The 25051-nt window shown below is 33.0% G+C and overlaps 1 protein-coding gene across 1 annotated transcript in view; it reads left to right on the forward strand.

Annotated features, from left to right (window-relative positions):
• The window catches only part of POLN (DNA polymerase nu), a 303684-nt gene that overhangs the window by 1088 nt on the left and 277545 nt on the right, over window positions 1–25051 (forward strand). Inside the window, exons 2-4 of the mRNA XM_031942946.1 lie at window positions 13902–13954; window positions 20225–20734; window positions 21816–22012. Of these exons, the coding sequence (XP_031798806.1) occupies window positions 13902–13954; window positions 20225–20734; window positions 21816–22012 (760 nt within the window). The remainder of the gene's footprint in view (window positions 1–13901; window positions 13955–20224; window positions 20735–21815; window positions 22013–25051) is intronic.

A 25051-nucleotide genomic window follows, 5' to 3' on the forward strand; every position in this document is an offset into this window, starting at 1 on the left:
GGATATTGTTCCATAACTATTTTTAAGTTATTTTTAATTACTTATTTTAAAGTTATTTTTTTAAAATCCATTTTTCTCTCCCCTTCCCACCTACTGAAAAAAAGAAGAAAAACAAAAACAAAACTCCTATAATATAAACACAGTTAAGAAAAGCTAATTCTTGCCTTGGTGTCTTAAAAAATAGGCTTAATTTATATCCCAGGTTTTATCACTTTTCTGTTAGAATGGTTCTGTTCTATAAATATATTTTTAACATTTATTTAACACCAAATAAACAGCAAACTTATCATTTAAAAACCTGAAATTGTGTTGGAGAAGCACCAGTTATAATACACTTTCTAACATATCAAAGCCAAAAATTAATCTGTTGAATCTCTTGTTTCTGTATTCCTTCTGCTCTTGGACTTTTAAAATATCATCTTTCTAATACTAGGTAGTTTACTCTCTGCTTATGAGCTGAGGTAGACATTCGTGAACCTTTCTGGGAATCCATGAGCTATTTTTTTCAATCCTGATTTTCAGTCATTGAATTCCATAGGCTAAGACCCATTCACATTTAACCTTCCTCAAAATTCTGATTTGGAAGTCATATAGAAATGTAGCTACAATGCATGGGTTATCAAGAGATAATTTTGTTAAGACAATTTTAAGTTATGATATTGCAGGTTTTTATCAACATTTGTAATTCCACCATCACTAAGGAATAAATATAATTGAAGTGTTAGGGCCACAAGTGTATTGCAAAGGAAATAATCAAGAATTCATGATGAACTCAGGGCAGAAGGATCTTGCAGTTGTCGTAGGCGGCACATGAAAGAAAAAATTTGGGCATAGACCTTGGGTCCAAAAGCTGCCTTTCTTACTACCTAGAACTTCTCTGGCTTCCAAGTTCCTCATCTACAAAAGAAAGGAAACTGGGATAGTTTTTTTTTTCCCCTAGCTTTAAATTCCATAAGTTTTTTCATCTCTGTGAGATATTCTTGACTTCATTTTTTTCTCTTGAAGTTTACTATGAAATAATTGTAATTTTGGTTACATGTATTATTCTAACATGTATTAAGGATCTAAGTCATACTTTATCATTGTAAAATTAGTACATTGAACTATATCTCCTTGTCCTAGGAGTAGATTGGATTTTTTTGAGAGTAATATTGATTAGGAGAGGGGTTGAAATTATGTAACTAGGTCAAAAAACCACCAGAAAAGCTATTTAGCTTTCTGAAAGGAAAGGATTATGGAACTTTTTCTCTAGTGAACTTTGAAAACTTACAATATTTATGGTTTAGGTTTAGGGTTTGGATGACAATTCTGTTGTTCCATTGTCAATGTGTATTTGATACACATTGTATACAATTTCATTTGTTCTAACCCTAGGATAAGGGTTTTTAAGATTAGGCCAGTGAATCCTAGCTTTGGGCAAGTTCTAGCCAGGGAGATAGGTTTTGATTGTGAACTGTATCTTGTTTGAAGACCATCCCGGAGTAAGGTATAGAGATCTGGCCTTAGAGTCAGGAAAACCTAAGTTCAAGCCATTCTTCAGACACTTGGGACAAAGCACTTAGCCCTCTCTCAGGGCCTTTTTATTTGTAAAATAGGGATGTTTGTATCTCCCTGTCAGGATTGTAGTGAGAATCAGTAAGGAACTTTTAAAGGGTCCTTAGCTAATTAGCATTTTCAAGTAGGATATAGAAGCTGAGAACACAATTAATCTAATATTTTACAGCTATTGTCTTTACTTTAGAGAGAGCTAAGAGGGGAGTCAACCTGGTATTAACAGCCTTGAATCCTAGCTCATTTCTTGTCAGAGAAGGGAGTAGGATCGAGATAGCATAATTCTACTCCAGGCTAGTTTTAGACAAGGATGGAATCAGAGTGGTGAGCACCTGGATCATTGTTTTTCTTTTCTATCTTAATGGCAAGGGGGTGAGGGCAGCGCCCAACATATCCATACTCTCCCTGGTGAGCATTCAAATCCTTGAATCATTTTGGAGGGTCTCAGCACATGATTTTGACTAACCCTACCTGGGAACAGATAGTAGAACAGGACTAATAAAGATGCAAAGACCTATGGTGAGGGCAAGGAGAAGGAGAAACAATGGAAGACAAGATTAGAGTCCCTTGACCTTGCTTCAGTCAACTGGACTCAAAATTCTTACTGACAAGAGCCAGACTTTCTCTGATAACCTGAGTTGTTAACATCATTCCTTGTTCAGGGCGGCACAGAAGCCTCGGCATTGCAAGAATAGCATAGCAAGTCCTCTGTAGAACCATCTCAGCCAGGAAATCCAGTTTGAGATGGACAGTTAAATGTGAGTTAGGTCTGCAATCATTTGTGCACTTAACTCAGCATCTGTTTGTAGAGGGAGCAGCAGTGCTCAAGGCAGTTATGCTAGCCAATCCTAGGGGCACTGCACAACTATCAGAGAGACTTCAAGGGGGAAAGGTGAGACCTGAAATGGCTCTACTCATCCCCGCCTAGAAGAACAGACAGGCTAAGGAACACTGTTACTAGGATATAGAAAGGATCTGGATTACTGAGCAGGGTATAGGAGACCATCACCAAACCATGAACTTTCAAGGTCCCTATACCAACTTGCAGCATCCTTCAAGAATGCTGAAATATTAAGGAATTGGGGTTACAGGACTGGAAGAGGAGATCAGACTTGTAGAGGCAGTCATAAGACGGGTGCCTGTACCCTGGAGATTTCCAAAGATGATTTCTGGTTGTTCCCAATAACAGGTAATCAAAAAATGGTCCCAGAAACTGAGTCTATCAGAGCAATTCCAACAAATTAATTCCAACAAAAAGCAGAGCCAGCAATCACAGCCCAAATGGAGTTTAAAATGAATGTACAGATAATAAACTAAGCAAGGAGTAAAGGAAAAAAAAAAAAACAATTTGGACTGATGGGCTAGAAGGGGCAGTCACATGCCTGGGGCAAAATTAACAGAAACTGGTTGGCATTAGGAGTGGTACAGGCTGAACAGGGTTAGGCAGGACTGAGGTTGTGGGAAAGATTACTATGGTGGCCAGAGAGATACCTATAACCTGCTGCCTGAAGTTTTAACTTTTGTCAAATCCACTTACCACCACTTCCCACCTCTTCCCCTGCTGCTGTCCCCTTCAAACTAATCCCTAGGTGAGTTGTTTGATGAAGGCATTTTTCCCATTCTTTCAAGTGCTTTTGGGAAAATCCACCAGCTCTCCTTGTCCCTTATCTCTTATCCTCCCCTTTGTTTTGTCAAAGGAATCATCCAAAGAGGAATAAATAGGGGATTCCAACTGTCAAATAGCCGTCTCACATATAACTCCTGAAAGTGAATTAAAGTTCCTATACATAACACTAGTACAGTAGGGGTTTTCCACTGTGAACTTAACTAAAGATCCCTCAAATAATTACAAGTTCTGAAGGGAACATTGTGTTCAATTAGATAATGCAGATACATACTATAAGCATTCTTTTCAGGAATAGTTGCCCAAATTTTAACCCAATATATTTCATCATAAATCCTAAATATTGTAATAGGGGACCTAATCAGAATGTGGCAGTCATTCATCAACCAGTTCCAGTTCCTCCCAAATCAATGGGGCTCAAAGTCCATTAGGAACAGGGAAAATGGTCTCATCTTCTGAAACTGCTTCCTGTCAAGAATGGGTACAGAGCTGAATCATCCTACAGGATCCCATCTTTGGGGGGGCATACTGAAACTGACGGAAGCATCCAATGGGCCAATCTAGGTCCCAGAAACAGGTCAGTACAGCTGCAACTTGACCAAAATCTAGAATAAAACAAATTTAACAAATAAAGATTAGAAAAGTCTGAGATAGAAAGACTGATTCATAAAGACTGCTACAAGATGTGGAGAAGCCAATATAGATTGGCCAGCAGCTTCCCATGTAAGGAAACATGTTTGTCTACAGGATAGACAAATATTAAAGATGTGTCAGCTGTAGTCCTAGTAAACAAAACAGTAGTTAGAGCTCACAGACAATTGTGTCAGTTGTTCTTTCATTATTTTATTTTATTTTATTTTATTTATTTATTTATTTATTTTTATTTAATAGCCTTTTATTTATATGATATATACATGGGTAATTTTACAGCATTAACAATTGCCAAACCTCTTGTTCCAATTTTTCACCTCTTACCCCCCCCCCCTCCCCTAGATGGCAGGATGACCAGTAGATGTTAAATATATTAAAATATAAATTAGATACACAATAAGTATACATTACCAAAACGTTATTTTGCTGTAGAAAAAGAATCAGACTCTGAAATATTGTACAATTAGCTTGTGAAGGAAATCAAAAATGCAGGTGTGCATAAATATAGGGATTGGGAATTCAATGTAATGGTTTTTAGTCATCTCCCAGAGTTCTTTTTCTGGGCATAGCTAGTTCAGTTCATTACTGCTCCATTAGAAATGATTTGGTTGATCTCGTTGCTGAGGATGGCCTGATCCATCAGAACTGGTCATCATATAGTATTGTTGTTGAAGTATATAATGATCTCCTGGTCCTGCTCATTTCACTCAGCATCAGTTCATGTAAGTCTCTCCAGGCCTTTCTGAAATTATCCTGTTGGTCATTTCTTACGTTCTTTCATTATTTTAGAAACCTTTAAGGACCTGAATACCTACAGACACAAATATCTAATAACTGGTAGATGACTAGGCTAAATACTCATTTGAATAATTGTTTAGGATATAAAGACTACATATAATAAGATTGGAAACAGCAAGATATTACATAATTGAATTGTATTAATGATTTCTATTGACTTCTGATTATAGAAATCAACTATAGGAGGAAAAAACAGAGACATGACTGTAGCATAATATAATCAGTCAAAGTTGATTCTTCAGCACATATATGAGAAAGGATAAAATAGCCTCAACTCACTTTTAACTTCAGGTAATTGTCCCAGTTCCTTTCAGATGCTAGAGCACTGGCTTGATGCTCTATCAGACAGTCATATCTGAATTTAAAACTCCCAAATGTTATCAGCTATAGTCCCAAGAGATTTTACTTCCAAGAACAAATCTCATCAATCAAAGCTTCAGATGAATCCTAAACAGGTATTTAGTATGATCTTATATTGATAACAGTAAGACATTTATCCCAGAAAGTTCACAGCTTATCTTTCTTATCTAAGTAGGTGGTTTATAAGATCAACATTACATAAGTCATTTCGATTTTAAAATGCTCAATACACAGAAAAATTCTAAATTACCTATTGTCTATAGCAGAAATATATTCAGAGGGACAAAGGCAAAAACTATTATTTTCAGAGTCCCTTTAAATAATGGGTAAACTTTAAGATGAGTCAATACAATCAATTAAAACTCATACAGAATATAGAATATCTCATCTCACATAAAGGAACCTTATCAGTATTAACATTAATAACTTTATCATAGTCATTAAACAAGAAGATCATTATGCATCTAGATAAACATTACATAATTTGTTGAAGACAGATGGAGACCTTGGTATGAAAAAATGACCTTGCCTTAAAGCGGTCATAGATTTGGAAAAAAAAAACATTCAGTAATTAACACCATGTAAAAGTAGGCCATTCCTTTAAACAATAAAATGCTCTCTGCAACAGAGAACCAGTTGAGTTTGTCTTCATTTCTAAAAAATCAGCCAATAAAGGGGGCTTCCAAGCTGAAATATTATTCCCTTTCTCCTTCCCCCACTCTACTTATAATTAGCTTTTAGGGTGCCAAATACTCAGAATTTAGTCAGTCAGTATTTTCTTTCTGCACACAAATGGCAAATTCCTTCCATTTAAGGGACTCGCCCCCCACCATTTTTTTTTGTCCAACTGAACTCTTCTCTTTTTTTCCAATATGCTTTTTCCCCTCTCTCTTTCCTCCCAATTCCAACAGCACAGGCTGACTTTTGTTTAGGAGAAAAGATAAGAAAATGAGTATAAATAAAACCTCCCATAAAACATATAAAATGAGTAGAGAGAGAGAGAGAGAGAGTGTGTGTGTGTGTGTGTGTGTGTGTGTGTGTGTGTGTGTGTGTGTGAGAGAGAGTTGGTCTTGAAAATCTACCAAGAGGAAGGAAATTAGTCATTGGTTTGTAGAAAGTATTGTTTCTGGCCTTCTCTGTGTTCTTTAGTACACTTCATCTATCATCTCTATGTCTTTGCTTTGGTTGATCTCCCATGTCTGGAATGCACCTTCTCCTTACCTCCATTTTATGGGATAGCTCTTATCCTTCAAAACACCACAAAGTTTTTTTTTTTTTTTTTTTTTTTGATTCCCCTTGCTCCATAAGGTCTTCCTTCCTCTGGTACCTTATATTTAACTACTGTGTGTGTGTGTGTGTGTGTGTGTGTGTGTGTGTGTGTGTGTGTACTATGTATGTAGAAGAAAAATTTTATAAATATAAACTTTTATATTGTCTTTAGTTTTATATATACTTGTTCTCCCTCTTTGCAAGTAGAAATTATTTCATTAGTTGTGTTCTCTCTCAAGCATGTAGCCTAGTAGGTGCTTTACACATACTTGTTGATTGCTGAAAACAATACCAAATAACATTTCTAAGTGCAAAAACAAGTGAATTGTTCTGCCCTCTTGCAGAGACTGAAAAATCTGGAGAAATACCTCTCTACATGCTGGGTAAAAAAACAAAACAAAAACAAAACAGTTCCTTGAAAGAATGGAAGGAGTGCTTTAAGGTTAAAAAAAATAGAAAAAGAACCTACACAGGCAAAGAAGAATCCTGATTTTTTTTTTTCAGGAGGCTAAAGATTAGAAGCATGTTACTTAGAAGAGGAAATCCTAAAATCCAAGCAATAGGTATAGAAGCTATTGAAACCGAAAACTCTTCAAAAATTATACAGCTTCTTAAACTCCAAGGAAAGAATCATCCAGTAATGGTCAGAGGAAGAAAATAGTAGTGGTGGTTGGGGCAATGATAGTTCTGAGGGCTACTGAAAAAGCATTCTGGGGAAGAGAGATTAGACTTGGGTTTTTGCTTGGCCCTACAGGGCAAGATTAAGAGCAAGCCATTTGTAGGCTTGGTGTAATGACCTCACTGAAGGTGAAGCCTCTGGGCAAAAGCTGGTGTCCTTGTCAGGGGTGTTTTGGTAGGTTTGTTTTGAGGGACAAGTTGGATTAAATGGCCATCTCCACATCCCATGTGAGGGTCTTTGATGCCTATCACCTTGCTCACCTTGATCCCCAAATGGCATCCTCTTTTTCTTGGCATATTTGATTCCAGCTTGTTGGGCAGCCTCAGAGTTTACCACATGTGACCACATAGCTTTTGTTTGTGGTGCAGAATCACACTACCGTTCAAAGCGACACTTTTCAATATGGAGAGAGCTAAAATATGAATAAAAGCAGAAATTGAAGAAGGGAAAAAATATATAATCACCCAAAAAGGCATTGCTTATTAAAATTAATATTTTCTTAGATATGTTTTAATTTGCCTGATCTTGTTACAAATCAATTTAGTTCAATTCAACAGCTTTTTAATAAGGAATTTGTGCCTGGAAATAAATAGCCAGTACAGTCTATGATATGTTTAGAATAAGTAGAAATATATGTGTTGTGTTATTCTCAAGCTGATGCAGTTTCCCAGTGGTCTTAAAGGTGACTAGTGATAGAAAATCAGAAAGCAATGTTGGGGAAATCAGTGGGGAGATATTATCTTTTGGGAATCCAGCAGCCAGAGCAGGAATAATTTTGCCTTTAATGTGTTCATCAAAGAAATCAACAAAATGGAAATTATGACTCTCATGATAAGTGATATGTTATTCATCTACATATATCATTGGTATATGCTGTCAGTTCATTATGGATAGATATCTACATAAAATTTAAAAATTCTCTTGAAATATTAATTTGGAATAATTATTTTAAAACAAAACTCTAGAATTTAGTTACATCAAAATTCAGTGCTTTCTGGTGTCAAGAAGAGTAGTTTATAAGGGTGTAGCAAATTAAAATGATTTTGAGAACACTTAAATATGGTATCTTCGAAATTCCTTTTTTAGAAACTAAATCTCATTACTACTTTCTGCCATCTAGTGGGAGTTTCTGAGATTTCAGGAAAACAATATCTAAATATAGATGACAAAATTAATTATTGTTTATTCGATGAATATTGGAAATATATGAGGCCTTGGGTGAGATAGAGAAGTGAGGAGAAGGGAAGGCAATAAGCATTTATATAGTGTTTACTGTATGCCAGTACTAGGTATTTTACAAATATTATCTAATTTGATCTTCACAATAATCCTGTGAGGATAAGTGCTGTTATTATCCCCAATTTACAGTTGAGGAAATAGACAAATAGAGATGTTATTATAGTGTCTGAAGTTTGCTTTGAACTATCAAATCTCTGATTTCAGGCCCAGTACTCTAGCTAACAAATGTACCACATAGCTGCCTATTAAGATGAGTAACTCCAAAACTTGCCCAAGAACATATAGCTAAGAAGTAGTAAAACTTGGACTTGTACCCTTAGCAGTAAAATTTGGCTGATGAAGTAATTTTTACAGTTGAGGAAATTAAGACCAGGAAAGATCCCGTATTGTCTGTGCTTTTATAATTGGAATTATAAATAATAGTAATAATAGTAATAGCTAACATTTATATAATACTTTAAAAGTTTACAAAGTACTTTATATAGATAGATTTTATCTTATTTAATCTTGAACAATTCTGTGAGGTAGGTATATGCCATTATTTCCAATTTATAGATGAAGAAGAAACTGAAGTTTATGAAAAATGCAGTGTTATACATGTATTTCCCCTGTTTTTTCCCATCTCCCAACATCCCTTCTACTTAATGATGTATAGTGCGTTTTATTATACTATTATTATTAATACACTATATTATTAATATCTTTGAATATACATAATACATAAAGTCTTTATTCTAATGAAATGGCCAGCTTTCTGAGAGTAAGAATCAATGACTTGTGCTGTCTATTGATTAGGAGTAGGATTCTAAACTGAGTCACCTCTGACATAACTTTTTCATACTCCTCATTTTATGCATGATAAATTCAGGTCCAGAGTAGTTGAGTATTTTGCCCAAAATTACCTAGGCTAGGGTTCAAACGCAAATCCTCTGAATCTAAAATCCATTCTTTCTACTATGACCCACAGCCTTTTAAATATTGTAATTGGATTTTTAAATAACATTTTCACTAATAAAGATTATCATCTCTTATTTCCTCTATCCACATATACTTAACTGCTGCAGATCAAATTTCATTTCTTAATAGAAATCTCTTTAATTTAGCAAAAAGCCAGTTATTATTAGAAAATTTTTCAGACATGAACTTTTGCATTGCAAAGTTTGTAACAGTGATTTGATTACATTTTAAATATACAGTTAAGTATTATAGATTGAGAAAATTCTTGTTGGACTTGAAATATTTTCTTAAAACTATTTGCAAGGCATCTCTAAATTACGGTACTATACACACACATACATCTATTTAATTTTTGTTGTTGTTGAGTTTTTTAATTGGGCTGACTCTTCATGACTCCATTTATGGTTTTCTTGGCAAAGAATCTAGAGGGTTTTTTTTTTTTTTTTTTTTTTTTTTTTTTTTTTTTTTTTTTTTTTGCCATTTTCTTTTCCAGCTCATTTTACAGATGAGGTGGACAGAATTAGATGATTTGTTCAGGGTGACACAGCTATTAAGTGCTGAGATCAAATTTAAATTCATGAAGATGTCTTCCTGACTCTGGGATCAGCACTCTATCCACTGTACTACCACCTATCTCTAGGATAGAGTATTTAAGTAGAGATGGCAAAATAGTGATTCATAACAGACATTTCACAACTTAATCTTGATTATTCATTTTCCAAATGCAGTGATGTGTGTAATGTTAACTCAGTTTCGCTTTCTTAGTCCTTAAGGCAAAGTTATTTAAATGCTTTATAGGAATATTTTTAAAAATAAATTTACATACCCTGCACATTCAAGCTATTTGGTTTAGTAATCATAAAAATTCAAGCTATGTTTCATGGTTTATTTTCTGGGTGTTGGGTGAAAATTTGTACTAATTTATTTTATTTAGGAAAAACTTGTTATAAATAGTGATAGAAATTTTATTGCATGGCTTTTTAAAATACAAATTATAGTTTGCATTATTGGGAAATAGTTTTGATGTTGAGTATAAATTTTTCTCATCACTGAGATGCCTTTTTTGCATTGTATAGATACTAGATTAATGAATTACAATAGATACTTGGATAAGAAAGGATTGGACTAGAATCTAGTCTCTTGATCTTATAGAGAATGCTTTTCTCAATATGTTAGGTGTCTCCCCATCCGGCAGTCTGTCAGTCACTTTGCCTCTTTCTCTGTCATCTTTGGTCTCTCACAAACGTAGAATGGAAGTGGGAGTGAGGAAAAGCTGTATTTTCTCTTCTGCTCCCAAGAAAGGATTGAGAACATATTCTACTTGGTTCAAATAATTTTCTACAGTGTTTATGGTCAGAGAGATGTTTCCAAAGAGGTCTTAATTTTTCCTGTAGGACTTTTCTTGTTGAGCCTTAGAAGGCATCAGCTTTGGGTGAAGTAAAATACTTAGCTCTGACTTGCCATATTATCAAGAAGATTTGTATTGTTATATCTTCATTAGCCCCAATAATCCCTTAAAGGAGACACTTTTTCTGTACATTAATTAGCGAAACAAGATTTTGTCACATTGCTAAAAATCATCCCTCAAAACAAACAACCTGAAGTTACTGGGCTGACTGTTGAATTGATAGAGCAACATAGATACCAGTGAGAACACCGATACATTCCTGTTGGGTGTCCCATTTTTGAAGTTTTATATTTTGAGGAATAACTATTTGAAAAAGCAAAAAAAAAAAAAAAAAAAAAAAAAAAAAAAGGAACTTAGTGGTCTCTAGCTAAAAAATTTGAAAATCATTGCTCTGCTTCAGGTGTGACTTCGTTTCTTTTGTCCAGGCTTTTCTGTTAAGTTGTATTATATTTATTATGCAACAACATTTTACTATGCAGAAAAAAATTGTGGTATGACCAAGTGAATGTCCATGTGACAAAACAGACCAATACTCATGTATCTAAATGAGGGTTGTCTTCAAACCAGTTCCCTCTTACAGTATATATATCAATTGATCAAGAAGCAATTATTAAGCACTTACTGTGTGCCAGGTATTAGGGTTACAGACAAAAGTAAAAAATATGAAACCTGTTCTTGCAACACTCTGGCTTATATAATAATGGGGGAGGCAAGAGATTGATACACTAAGACATTACAGTGACGTTATGAACACAACTTCTGATCACAGTGAACCACTGCAAATTCTAAGGACCATTGACAAAATATGCTGGCCACCTCCTGACAAGTAATGGGTTCAAGAAATAGAATGAGACATGTTTTCATTTATGGCCAACGTGGGAATTTGTTTTACTTGACTATGAACATATTCATTACAAGGATTTTGTTTTTCTTTTTTTTAAGTTTGGAGGTAAGAGAGGTAAGAAGGAATAGAAAGGTAAGGATGTGGCTGCCATGAAAAGAAAGAAAAGAGGCTTCTTGAAACATTCATTCTTAAGAAAAAAAAATGTACAGAAGAAAAGAGGAAGTGAAAGGAATAAGCATCAAAATAACATCTACCATGTGCCCTGTAGGCACTGTGTTTTTGCAATGATCTCATTTGATCTTCAGGACAACCCTGGGAGGTTGGTACAGTTATTATCTCCCTTTTACAATTGAAGAAGCTGAAGCTAACAGTTTAAGTGATTTGCCCATGGTCACCGATATAGTAAAATGTCTGAGGTTGAATTTGAACTCCAGACTTATAGCTCAATCTACTGTACTACCAGTATTGTGGAGAAGAAAAGAGAAAAGAAAGACAGAACATTACCAGTTATATGTTGAATTTATTATATTTATGAAAAGCAACCTATATATAGTAGAGACTTGCAATTTTATGATACACACAAGATATGTAATAAAGGAGTAAGAAGGTAACCTTAGAGAGGAAGGCTTGGGAGATCCAGGAAGGCCTTCTGCAGAAAATAGTGTTTGAGATGAGTTTTGAAAAACATTAAGACATGTCAAAACTCAAAGTTGTTCTAGACCTTAAGGACAGAAGACTTGGAGATGGGAAATGGAAGGCTTTAATGATAGTGCCATAGTTTGGAAGGAGTAAGGAGAACCTCTTAGAATTTTCAGAGCCCATTTATTTGTAAGTAGCACAAAATAATCTACAATTTTTTGAGTGTAGGAAAAAGTTTTATTTCTTTCTCATAAGAAAGGTGCACAGTCTCTGACACACAAGGGCATTCTATTTTTCTTTTTAAAGCTTTTTATTTTTCAAAACATATGCATGGATAATTCTTCAACATTAATCCTTGCAAAACCTTATGTTCCAATGCCCCCCTTTCTTATTCTTTCCTCTAGATGGTAAGTAGTCCGATATACATTAAACATGGTAGAAACATATGTTAAATCCAATATATGCATACATTTTTGTACAATTATCTTGTTGTACAAGAAAAATCCAAGCAGAAAAAATGAGAAAGAAAATAAAATGCAAACAAACAACAACAAAAAGTGTGAGAATGCTAGATTGTGAACTACACTCAGTTCCCATGGTCCTCTCTCTGGGTGTAGATGGCTCTCTTTGTCACTAAGCAATTGAAACTGGTCTGAATCATCTCATAGTTGAAGAGAGTCATGTCCATCAGAATTGGAGATCAACATTTTAAAAATCTGAAAACAGCAATGTTATACAGCTTGATCACTTGCCTATTTACCAGACATAAGCTCAAATGACTCTGTGCTCTTTCCATAAATATAACTCCACCCCCAACAGAGAAAGGCCTGCTCTCCAATGAGGTACTTATTTCAAAACAAAGAATGTGCTTTGGGCCCTGAGGATAATTTCTGAAGAAGGGTTGCAGAAAGCTTTTAAGTGTCTTTGAAGTAAGTGTACAACTTTCTAAAGTGACTAGTTTGAAGGGGGGAGATAGTGGTCATGTGAATAAATGAATTGTGGTCTGCTTGTTAAACAATTCACTACATTATAGTCTGGGGTCATACCCTTTACAATGCTCATGTCAGACTGAGACTGATGATTCAGGAGTTTGGATATTTTCTGTGGAACATATTAAAGGATAATTATTGAGAGTTCTCATTCTGAATTCATTGAGGCTTACTTTTTAGTATCACTTTGTATAATTTTTCTGGTCTTCGATAAAGATTCTTCTACAGTTGTCCTAATTACATCATTAATTCTTTAGTGGCTGAAAGTGTTTCAGATTGAAGTCTTATTATTTCACATTTGATAATTTGTTTTTAAATAAGTGGATATTTACATCTAATTGTCAGTAGACTTTGTATTGAAAGAAGAAAACTATTATATGTGCCTACTATGTGCGTTTTTTTTTATACAAATATTATCCCATTTGATCTTCCTCACCTATCATCATCCATTTTACAGTTGAAGAAACTGAGGTAAACAGGTTAAGTGACTTATTCAGGGTCATACTGCTGGTAATTTTTTAGTATTAAATTCAAACTCAGATCTTCCTTTTACTCCAGGCCCAGCACTCTCTCTTCTGCCTACCTATTTGACTAATGTGAAAGCATCACATTATCCTGATCTTTGCCCTGTTCCTTTTGTTGCTTATCACAAATCTTTTCTTCTTGACTTGTATCTGGAATATTTTCCATAAATATGTACCCTAATGCATTGTTACAAGACTAAATTGAATCATCTTGAATATTTTATTTAATTTCAAATATGTAAGTAGATCATTGCAAGAAAAACCTGTTAGCTTGAGTTTATTCTTAATTCTTTGTTAGTAATGTGATTTTTTTTACATCTTTTTGTCTTAATATCCTACATTTCTATGTGCTTTTCTTGTTTTTAAAAGATGAGAAGATGATACATTATTCCACCGTAAAGGATACACTTCTAGAAGATAAGGCAAGTATGTCTCTGGAAAAGAGTAGATACGAGAATAGTTTAAGTAATTTCTTTCTCCAATGAACATATGAATCATTTTAAGCACCTATTTTAATATTTTTGTTTAGAATAAGAAAGAGATAAAAATTCTTTTATACTGAAAATTTCGAAGATTTTTTTTTAACTTAGTTATAGTATATAAGTATAAATTTCTTTCTGTAACTTGAAAGAATAGAAATAATTCACAATAGAGTTGAGCTATTAGAAACAAATGTTCATTCTAGATATGCCCTGAGCTAAGTAAACCTACTATATGAAAATTCAGATTTATTTTTCTGACAGACTATTCTCTGATTTACAAAAAGGATTTAGCATAATATTCTTTAATTAGGAAGTTTTCTTTGGCACTTAGAAAATGGATTTGATTTTAAAATATGATTTACATATAATTTTCAAGAATATATCTGTTATACAGAGCAAGGTACTTCTCTGTCATGAAGCTTTTTGAATATCTTATTTTATCATTTTTACTCAGCTTCAGGAACATACTTATGCTCCATGTTTTCCTACCTAAATTAGCTTCAAGAAATCCTGCATTTTTCTTATTATCTAGTGAAATTTTAGAAGTAAAAAGTGGAAATGAAAGACATGAACTGAGTTAATTGGGAAGACAGTAAATTTTTTAAAAGTTTATTTCATTTCTTAAAAAATATAAAAAAATTATTGATATATTTATTTTCAGCAACAATATATTTATTTCCTAAATAATAATTAAATTTCTTTATATATAAAGAATATACATTCTTTGAAAAGTTAATAAGTCTATTGATCTTTAACAGAAAGGGAAAAATATAACTTAACATTAGTTATTGTATTTGATCAGAATTTGGTTTCCTCTCAATGTTTATTTTATTAAAATTGTGGCCATATAGCATTATGTATATTATTTCTATGTCTTTGCTTTCTTCGTTCTGCATTATTTTATTCAAGTCTTCCTTTATATATCTGAAATCTGTCTCTCATTCTTGATGGAATGATAATATTTCCTAACATAGTGTAATTTGTCCAACTGGACAAATTTCTAATGATTGGACAAATTTATTTTCAATTTTTTGTGATCCCAAATAATGCAGAATATATATATATATATATATATATATATATGTATGTGTATGTATGTATATATATATATATATATATATGCCCTTTCTTGCTTGAGGTTTAGTCTCAGACAAGGAAGAGCAAAACATACACTTAAAAGAAAATTCTTTGACGTAGGGAGGAAGAGAGAATACCTGTAGTGATATGGACCAGAACAACTTGAATGACTAGATACAAAGTAGTTATTAATAGCTGGAAAGGGAATTCACAAGGAGAGAAAACCAAAGATCTGTGAAGACCTCTCATTTAACATTTTTAGCAATGTCTTAGTATTTTCACATTGGCAGGTAACACAAAAGCTAGTTGAGTTAGACAACATATTGGTTTTACAATATTCAAAAAGATGTTGACAGTATATACCATTGGGCCTAATTAAATGAAATAAATAAATGGGATGAGATAAACATCTAGGCCTAAACTTGGATTTTAAAAAGTCACCTTAACAACTCTGAAATCATGGCTAGACAGCAGTTCATCTAAAAAAGATGTTGGGGGTTTTAGTGGACATGAGTCAGCATTGTGATTTAGCGATCAAGAAAACTAATATAGTCTTGAGCTGTTGTGATTTGTCCTTCGTTCTGAAAAAGGACCATGATGTCAGAGAGACGATGCTATGACTTGCAAGTGAATTGGATTTAGCTTTGGGAGGCTGTGCAAGGTTACCTGTCTTACTCTCCCCTCCAGAGCCATTTGGGTCCAGTGGCCAGATGGAGATCAAGATGACTGGAGGTAGTCCTCAATGAAATGGGAGACCCTGGCCTTTTTTAGCTAAGGTCTTTTCCAGATCTCATTTTGTCTGAAGCCACACCCATTTGGTGATTAAGTCTAAGTAAAAATGAGGCAAAGAATGGCTTCTTTTATTCAGTGAAAAAATAAAATAAACTACATCTGGGGGGTGAAGCCCCTCAAGGTTTCTGGTCAAAACAGAAACAATTGCTATGTATACTCACTCTGAGCCATCAGAATCCAAACTATGGCTAAATGAGACTTAAACTGGGATCTGTTGTTATTTAATTTTTTTTCCAATATTCAAATACATACACATATATCTTAAACTATATTGGACCTCTGCATATACAGAATACATAGGTACATATGCATAAAGTATATATATACAAGATTGTAAATAAGTGAAAGCTTAAAATAATTTGTACATCAGCATTTGTAAATTGAAATGGTTACTGTTTTACTATCCATTTATAGGAGAAGGAAGGGAGGAAGGGAGAAAGCAAGGAAGAAAGAAAAGGAAAAAAGAAGATAGGAAATTAAAAATTTTTAAAGTAATATTAGCTTTTTATTTTTCAAATTACATGCAAATATAGTTTTCAACATTCACCTTTGCAAAACCTTGTGTTTCAGATTTTTCTCCCACCCTCTCTTAGACAGAAAGTAATCAAATATAGGTTAAAACTGTTCAATTCTTCAAAACATTTCTACATTTATCATGCTGCATAACAAAAATTGGATCAAAAGGGGGGGAAATGAGAAAGAAAAAACCAGGCAAGCAAACAACAACAAAAAGTGAAAATACCATATTGTGATCTACATTCAATTCCCACAGTCCTCTTTCTGGATGCAGATGGCTCTCTCCATCACAAGTCTATTGGAATTGGCTTGAATGATCTCATTGTTGAAAAGAGCCAAGTGAAGGAAATATTTATTAAGCAACTATTATGTACTGGGCACTATGCTAAGTGCTTTACAAGCTTTATCTCATTTGATCCTGCAGTTGCCTTGAGGAATAGATATTAGTACTAATATCTCATTTTACAGTGAGGCAGATAGCAGTTTAGTGATTTACCCAGCAGGTTCACACAACTGAAGTCAAATTTGAATTCAGATCTTCCCTGTTCCCAATGTGAGGCCCAGTATACTATATGATGCTCTTAATTAGCTAGAAGTAGAACACCTTTCTTTTTTTCTATCTTTCTTTTTTTACCTGAGTGTTAAGTGACTTGCCCAGGGTCACACAGTTAAGAAAGAATATCTATTTTATAACTGATTTTCCAGTGATTATCATAGATTTTAATTAACTCATTTTTGGTCTCTGCTTCTCCATTTAATGAATAGAACATAGAAAAGGGATATGGAATAATGTTGAAAGCCCTTTGAAATCACTAGAATGATATATTTGGGGAGACAAAAATAGAAACCTAGGTTTCATCTTCACTAGCTAAGTAAACCAGTTATAAATTATAGGATATGAAGGATATTTCAAATTGAAATGGTGGTCTCTCTTTTTTGAAGCCCTAAGTGAAAGTGGAAATAGTCTTATTTGTTTTGAGGGGGGGTGAGACAGAGGCAGGAAATAGGAACTCATTTTCCACAGCAAATCCTGGGTGAAAAGCAATGCGTTCACATCATCAAGGCCATCCCCACAATAGGTAGAAAACTTATCAATACACAGGATTAATAAGACTGCATTTTGGTTTACCCAATGTGGGCTGTCTAAGCTATGGTAACAACTTGATCCCTACTGTCAGTATTGGGCTACATAAAGAGATCGTTAAAAAGGAAAAAGGATCCACATGTGCAAAAATGTTTATAGCAACTCTATTAGTGATGGCAAGAAATTGGAAGGGGATGCCCATCAATTGGGGAATAGCTGAATAAGTTATGGTATGTGAATGTAATGGAATACTATTGTTTTTATAAAAAATGATGAGCAGGAAGATTTCAGAAAAATCTGAAAAGACTTAAATGAACTAATGATAAGTGAAGTGAGCAGACTCAGCAGAACATTGTACATAGTAACAGCAACATTGTGTGATGATTAGCTGTGATAAACTTAGCTCTTCTCAGCAATACAGTGATCTAAGATAATTCCAATGGACTTGTGATGGAAAATGCCATATGCATCCAGAGAAAAAACTATGGAGACAATGCAGATTAGAGCATATTATTTTATTTTTATTTTTTTTTTGTTTTTTCTTTCTTGCGGTTTTTCCCTTTTGTTCTGATTTTTCTTTCACAACATGGTTAATACAAAAATATGTTTTAAATTATTGTGCTTCTATAACCTATGTCAGATTACTTTCTATTGTAAGGAGGAGGGAAGAAAGTGAGGAAGAAAAATTTGGAACTCAAAATCTTATTTAAAAAAATCAATAGACCAATTCTGCCCTCAAAATACATTTCACACACTTTATTCTTTGTTCTCTTTTATAAAAACCATTTAAATGATTTACATATTATAAACATTGTCTTTGCTTTTTAAAAATCTGTTTTCTCTAGAGATTATTTGGCTTTTTCATGTCCCTGTATACTTTTTGTTGTTAACCTTTTGTAACTTTTGTGTATATCAATATTTTCTGGTTTGGATTATAAAGTCCCAGAGGAAACTATCAGTACCTGTTAGTCATTGAATGTGGTATTCAGCATATCATGAACTGCAGATTGCAGAATCATAGAGATCTGGGGATATTGTCTCAGAGTGAAATTGATTTGTCTAGGGTCATTCACCCAGATGAATCTGATTTCAAATCTATGCCTTTGATATTATATCAAACTATTGTTCTATGAGCACTTAATATTTTTGATAGTATAATTTATTGTTTTTTAATTTAAAAATTTTGAATTGACTTGAAATTCCATATTGATCTGTAAACAGGCATTTGTTTTACTTCCCACCAGGTTGAAAAGATGAAAAGGGAAAAAAAACCCCTGAAATAAACATGCATATTCAAACAAAATAGATTCCTACATTGTCCAGGAGCAAAATTGGGCACCTCATTCTGCATCTGTCACCTTTTTGTTAGGTTAGAGACATCATAAATCACCAGTACTCTGAAATCATGACTGGTCCCAAGAGTTCTTAGTCTGTCAGAATTTGTCTTTACAGTGTTTTTGTTACCATATCAATTGCTTGCTTCTTCTGTTCATTTCGTTCTGCATCATTTATTTTTCAGATTTCTCCAAATTCATTTGATTTCTTATGGCACAATAGTATTCTGTTATGTTTATATATCATGATTTGTTTAGCTATTCTCCAATTAATGGCTACTTCCTTAGTTTCCAGTTCTTTACCATTCCAAAAAACTCATGCTAGAAAACACTTTGTATTATGGGCCTCTTTTCTCTTTCTCAGATCTCTTTGGAATTTAGGAATAATAGAGATGTTGAATTGAAGGTATGCACCATTTAGTGACTTTTTAGGTATGGTTCCAAATTGCTTTCTAGAATGACTATATCAAGTTCATACATAACTTCATCAACAGTATATTAACTGTGTCTACTTTTCTGCAGCTACTCCAGTATTTGTTTTCCTTTTTTGTTGTCTTTTTTTTTATCATCTTTACCAGTTTGATAGGTATAAGGTAGAAACTCAGAGCTACTTTAATTTGCTAATTATTTGTGATTTATTGCATTTTTTCTATATATTAACAACTATATAAAAAACTTGAAGTTTTTCCTTTAAAAGTTGCCTGTTCATATCCTTTGACCGTTTATCAATTGGAGAATGGCTCTTCTTCTAAGATGTGAATCAGTTATTTAAATATTTTGGAAATGTTGGAAATTTTCAGAGAAACTTGCTATAAAGATTTAAAAGGTTTTTTTCCCTTCAAAAAGATTATGTTTTATAGGTTTATCCTATATTTGGCCCAATTCATAAAAGCCACTACATCAAAATAAAATTTTAAATTATAAAAATGAAATATGACTGGTATAAAAGTAGTAGTGTTGATTAAATTCAGCATTTTAAAAGATTTATGATTGCCATAGTATGAATTGTTTTCTAATTTGGCAGTAGCTTCCAGAACTTCTGCTATATTTATATAAACTTTGAAAGCCCATGGTGAGACACTTCTATATGATAATGAAGTGTCAAAGGAAGAATTTTACTTGAGGAGTGTAAACTAGCATGTTTATAAAATATTTAATTTTTATGCCAATTTTTAACATAAAGTACATGTGGCATAAAAGAAGCTATAATAAAATATTATATTTTTATATTCTTTAAGGTTTACAGAGAGATTTCTTTACCACAATTCTGATGAGATATGTAGTATAAGTACAATTATCCCCATATTACTGTTAGAAAAACTCTATAGGAAATATATTTGGTTTATATTTGTGACTTAAATACATGGATCATTTTCTAATGAAACATTACAATTTTTTTTTCAATAGAGTCCACATTATGTAACTGTAACAGATCAGTCACCAGAATTTTCCAACATCATCTCTCTTCAGTCAACTGGTATTAAGCAATGTAACCAAATGCCTAATATCGAAGACCACAATTCATTAGCATCCGTGCCCCTTACCAGTTGTGCAATTCCTTCTTTAAATTTGAAGCCCTCACATTTCCAGAAAAAAGAAATTAAGAAGGAATATTTTTTAAAGGAAGACAACAATATTGAAAAGAAGGATGCTAGGAATCTTAAAAGAAAGTTTACTACAGCCAATCATTTGTCAAAACAAACAAAGAATCATTTTACAATGGAAGAGTTTGGAAATGGAATTGAAATCAAATATCAGAATTCAGGAGAGACAAAAGCTCTTGAAAATCCAGTCTGTGATGTCAGATCCATGGGAGCTGTAGAAAAAAGCCAGTTGGTGGAAATGCTAAAACAAGCAGCTGTTCTAGTGGTCACAATGATCTATCAGGATGGATCATCCCAGCTAAAACATGATAAGGTCAGTAAAAAATGATACTTTCTGCCAGTTGAAAAGTAGGACACACTTTTAAAAAACAGAAAAACATTTTAATAGAATTTTAAGCTTTTTATTGTGGGATATGTATGGTCCACAGTATGAGTAACTCTTGATACACTGTATGGTTAGAAATCTTCGAATGACAAAGGGGGAAAGGCACTGAATATGTGATTTGTAAAATATCATTTTAAAAAAATTTTTTTATGTAGTTCATACTTTGCAATTTAAATTTCAGAAGATTTCATATATTTTAATGTCAGTTTTATGGAAAAGAGCTATTTATTGAAGTTATTGAAAGACATGGTTATTTACAAAAACATGTATTTTTCAAAGTAGGGAATTGGCACTTGAATTTAGATTATACTTTGCCTCTGAAGCATACTTTCCCTTTCCAAAGCAATTTTTAAAAACTTGACTATATTAAAATCTATTCCATATAAGTATATCTTATAGTTGTTGATTTTAGAAAACATTATATATTTTGACCAAGATCATTTCAGTGAACAGACCTTACTGTAGTCTGATTTTATGGAGCTTGTGACCTTTTAAAATGGAGGAACTTAACATTCAGCACATCACACATCCTTCAAGTAGTAAATTAGGAATAATAATAATATGATGAAAATGATGACAAATCACATTTCAGAAGTGTCTTAAGTTTTATAAAATACTTTCTTCAGCTGTGTGTCTGGAATCAGAGGGTCTGGGAGTGGATCCAGACTATCTTTGAGATCTTGGGCAGGCGACTTCCTCTCTCTATGCTTGCTTTTTTTCATCTGTGAATGAGGGGGGTGGAACAGATCATCTTCACTTCTCTAAGGTGTCCCACCATAAGTCTCATGATGCTATGTAGATAATACATGAGGAAATGAGGAAACTGAAGTACAAAGAAAATTAGTGATTTACTTATAGTCACCCAGGAACAAATATTGGAAGACCATTAATCCAAATGACTTTAAGGCCAGGGTGCTTTCCACTTATTATGATGAAAACAAAAAATTTTTCTTCCTTGAAATACATTGTTTTAACCTTCTAAGTTGTTGGCTTGATTGCATTTACACAGGATCTAAATTCATTGGTAAAAGGAATCATTATTTTAATAAAGAGCCCACTGGACAACAGCAGTCATTCCTTTAATGCATTAAACACAGACCCACCTATGATGGCTGAATTTACCAAAGAGGATAGGTATATATACATAAAAATACAACATGATACTCTTTGGAAACAAGATCAAGAGATAAATAATCAATTTGCCAGGTAAGAAAATGAAAAATAATCAAATCTTTATCAGTCTCATATACTGTCTCTATTCTGGTTCTGGTATTATTTAAACTATTAACTTATAATAGATTATCTTTGGGTGGTTTGCAATGTAATTGGAAAATAATTAATAAAATAAAAAATACAATAAAACAAATAATAATATATATTTTTAAAAAATCAATATATGGGCCTCAGACACTTCTCTGGAGGCTTCACTATGCCCTAGTTCCATCTTAGTTTAACATCACTGATCTAGATTGAGTACTGATTCACATTGGGTAGAATGATTTTCAATAATCTTTCTAACTAATCTATAAGTTCCCTTATATATATATATATATATATATATATATATATATATAGATAGATAGATAGACAGATAAGATAGATAAGATAGATAATCCCTCAGGTGATTAGGTTTCTAATGTATCTTAAAGTTGTTGATAAGTTCTGGACTATAATTAGTTTAGGAAAAATAACTTTTTAGGGGTAATCAGTTCATGGAAACAGTATTATTAATGAGTATTTGATTTAGTGTGTTTTTTTAAACCACAAAATAATTTTTTTATAGTTTGATTATGATGTATTAATCATTTAAATGTGAAATGATACTGATTGCAGCAATATCATGTAGAGTATATCTAGATATACATGGCTTGTGGTTCCTCTATAGAACTGTTCTACAAAGGTTACACATGCATGTCATTTCATAGTATATATCTAGAAATTATAATTCTCATTTCCCAGTATAATTTTCAGTTTTAAGTTAAATCTCAATACGTATAAAGATACATACACAAATATATTGTTTGTCTTTCATTGTTCTTTCTTTAAAGTCCGATTTTGTTTTTGTTGTTTGTCCTTTTGTTCTTTGTTTAAAGCCTGATTTTAAAATATTGATATTGATCCAATTTTTATTTAAGTGGGTTTCACTGCAATTTAAATCTTTTTATTTTTTCTGGAACTTTTCATTAACCAAAATGAAAAACATGTATAAGTCTTTAAAATTTGTATATGTAGGCATACTTCATTTATTCATTTTATTATACTCTATAGATAGCATACTTTTTACGCATTGAAGGTTTGTTCTAACTCTCTCTCAAACAAATCTATTAGTATCATTTTCCAACAGCATAAACACATTTTAAAAAATTTAACAGTATTTAAAATTTTCCTTATTATTGTATCTGTTTTGATGATCTGTGGTCAGTGATCTTTGATGTTTTTGATATTTTGTATTTTAGGTGTCATCAACTGCATCTATGTAAAATGGCAAACTTAATCAACTCTGTGTGTTTTTTGACCGCTCCACCAACTGCTCATTGCTCCATCTCTCTCTCTTTCCTTGAACTTCCCTTTTGCATGAGATGAAGCAATATTGAAATTAGACCAAATAACCCTGTATTATAAATGTTCAAGTGAAAGAAAGTCAATCAATGTGGCCAACTTCATTGTTCTTTTACTTCAAGAAACTAAAACAGCCACCCTAACCTTCAGCAACTACCAATAATCAATCAGTAGCTATCAACATTGAGGCCAGAACTTCACCAAAAAATATGGCTCCCTGAAGACTCAGATAATAATTAGCATTTTTCCTTCTTTTTGAAATACAAAGTATTTTTAATTACTTTTGAATGGCCTGGTCAGGAAACTTTTTTATGATTTGAACTTAAAACTGCCTCTTTTACTGTTTTCCTTAAGCTTTTTTTGTTTGTTTGTTTGTTTTTGTTTTTTACAATTCTCTTAAAATATTTTAATGTTTTTATTGACTTTTTAATATTTTTTATATCATAACAATTTTCTCCCATCCTCCTCCCAGAGAACCATTCCATATAACAAATAGTCTTTTTTAAAAACAAAAACCAAGAAAATGGAGAAAAAAATCAGCACAACTGATTAATGTTTTGAAAAAGTCTAAAAATATATGCCATATGCAACACTATAGAACTCCTATGATGGAATATGTTGGTAGTATCTTCATGTTTCTTCATTTGAGTCATGCTTGATCTTTCTAATTGTGCTACATTAAGTTTTGATTTGGCATATGTGTGATTCATTTCATTGACATGGTTGTAGTTATTATGTATAAGGCAATCAGGTAGCTCTGGCCTTAGATACCTACTAGCTGTGTGACTCTGGGTAAGTCACTAATCATGATTACCTCAGTTTCCTCACCTCTAAAATGAGCTGGACAAGGAAATGACAAATCACTTCAGTATCTTTGCCAATGAGACCTCAAATAGGGTCACAAAGAATTGACACTACTGAAAATGACTCAGAACAACAACCACAAAGCTATTGTATGTACTGTTTTCTTGGCTTTTTATTTCATTTTGCATCAGTTCATATGGATCTTCCCCATGCTTCTTTTTGAAAGTCCCTTTTTTCCAATGACCTTTAAAATAAATTATTTCTACTGTTGTCCATAATTTTTGAAGGCTTTTTTTTTACTTTAAAAAATCTGGAGAGACAATTATCTTAGTGCTGTTGATGGTGTAATTTGAATATTATTTTTTCAGTTTCTAAGGAATGAAAACTAGATGGCTCTGTGGATAGACAAGTTAGACCTGGAATAAGAAAGACCTGAATTCAAATTTGTCCTTAGACACTTACAAGTGTGTATCCTTGGGGAAGTCACAGCCTCTTTTTGCCTTAATCTGCTGGAGAAAGAAATGACAGATCACTCCAGTATCTTTGCCAGGAAAACCACATTGACAGTATGGTCCACAGGATCAAGAAGAGTCAGACACAACTGAACAATTGAATAACAAAGAATGTAGTCATGGAGAACTGTAAAATAATAGACATGAATTATTAATAGAAGAATGAATTATTTTCTTGTAATTTGGGGCTGTCACTTGTACAGATATGCTACAATGGCATCTTCATGAGGAGGATGTTATGGAGCTGCTTCCAGAAGAATTGGGATGTAATGTGAGAATAGTTCATATGTGGCCTTTTTGTGTCTGGTTCTGGTTCTACCAAATAGTTAAGAGAAAGTTTTTTCCTTTAGTTATGTAGCTATGTAACAAT

This window comes from Sarcophilus harrisii, chromosome 6, assembly GCF_902635505.1.
Source record: "Sarcophilus harrisii chromosome 6, mSarHar1.11, whole genome shotgun sequence".
Classification (NCBI taxonomy): Eukaryota; Metazoa; Chordata; class Mammalia; order Dasyuromorphia; family Dasyuridae; genus Sarcophilus; species Sarcophilus harrisii.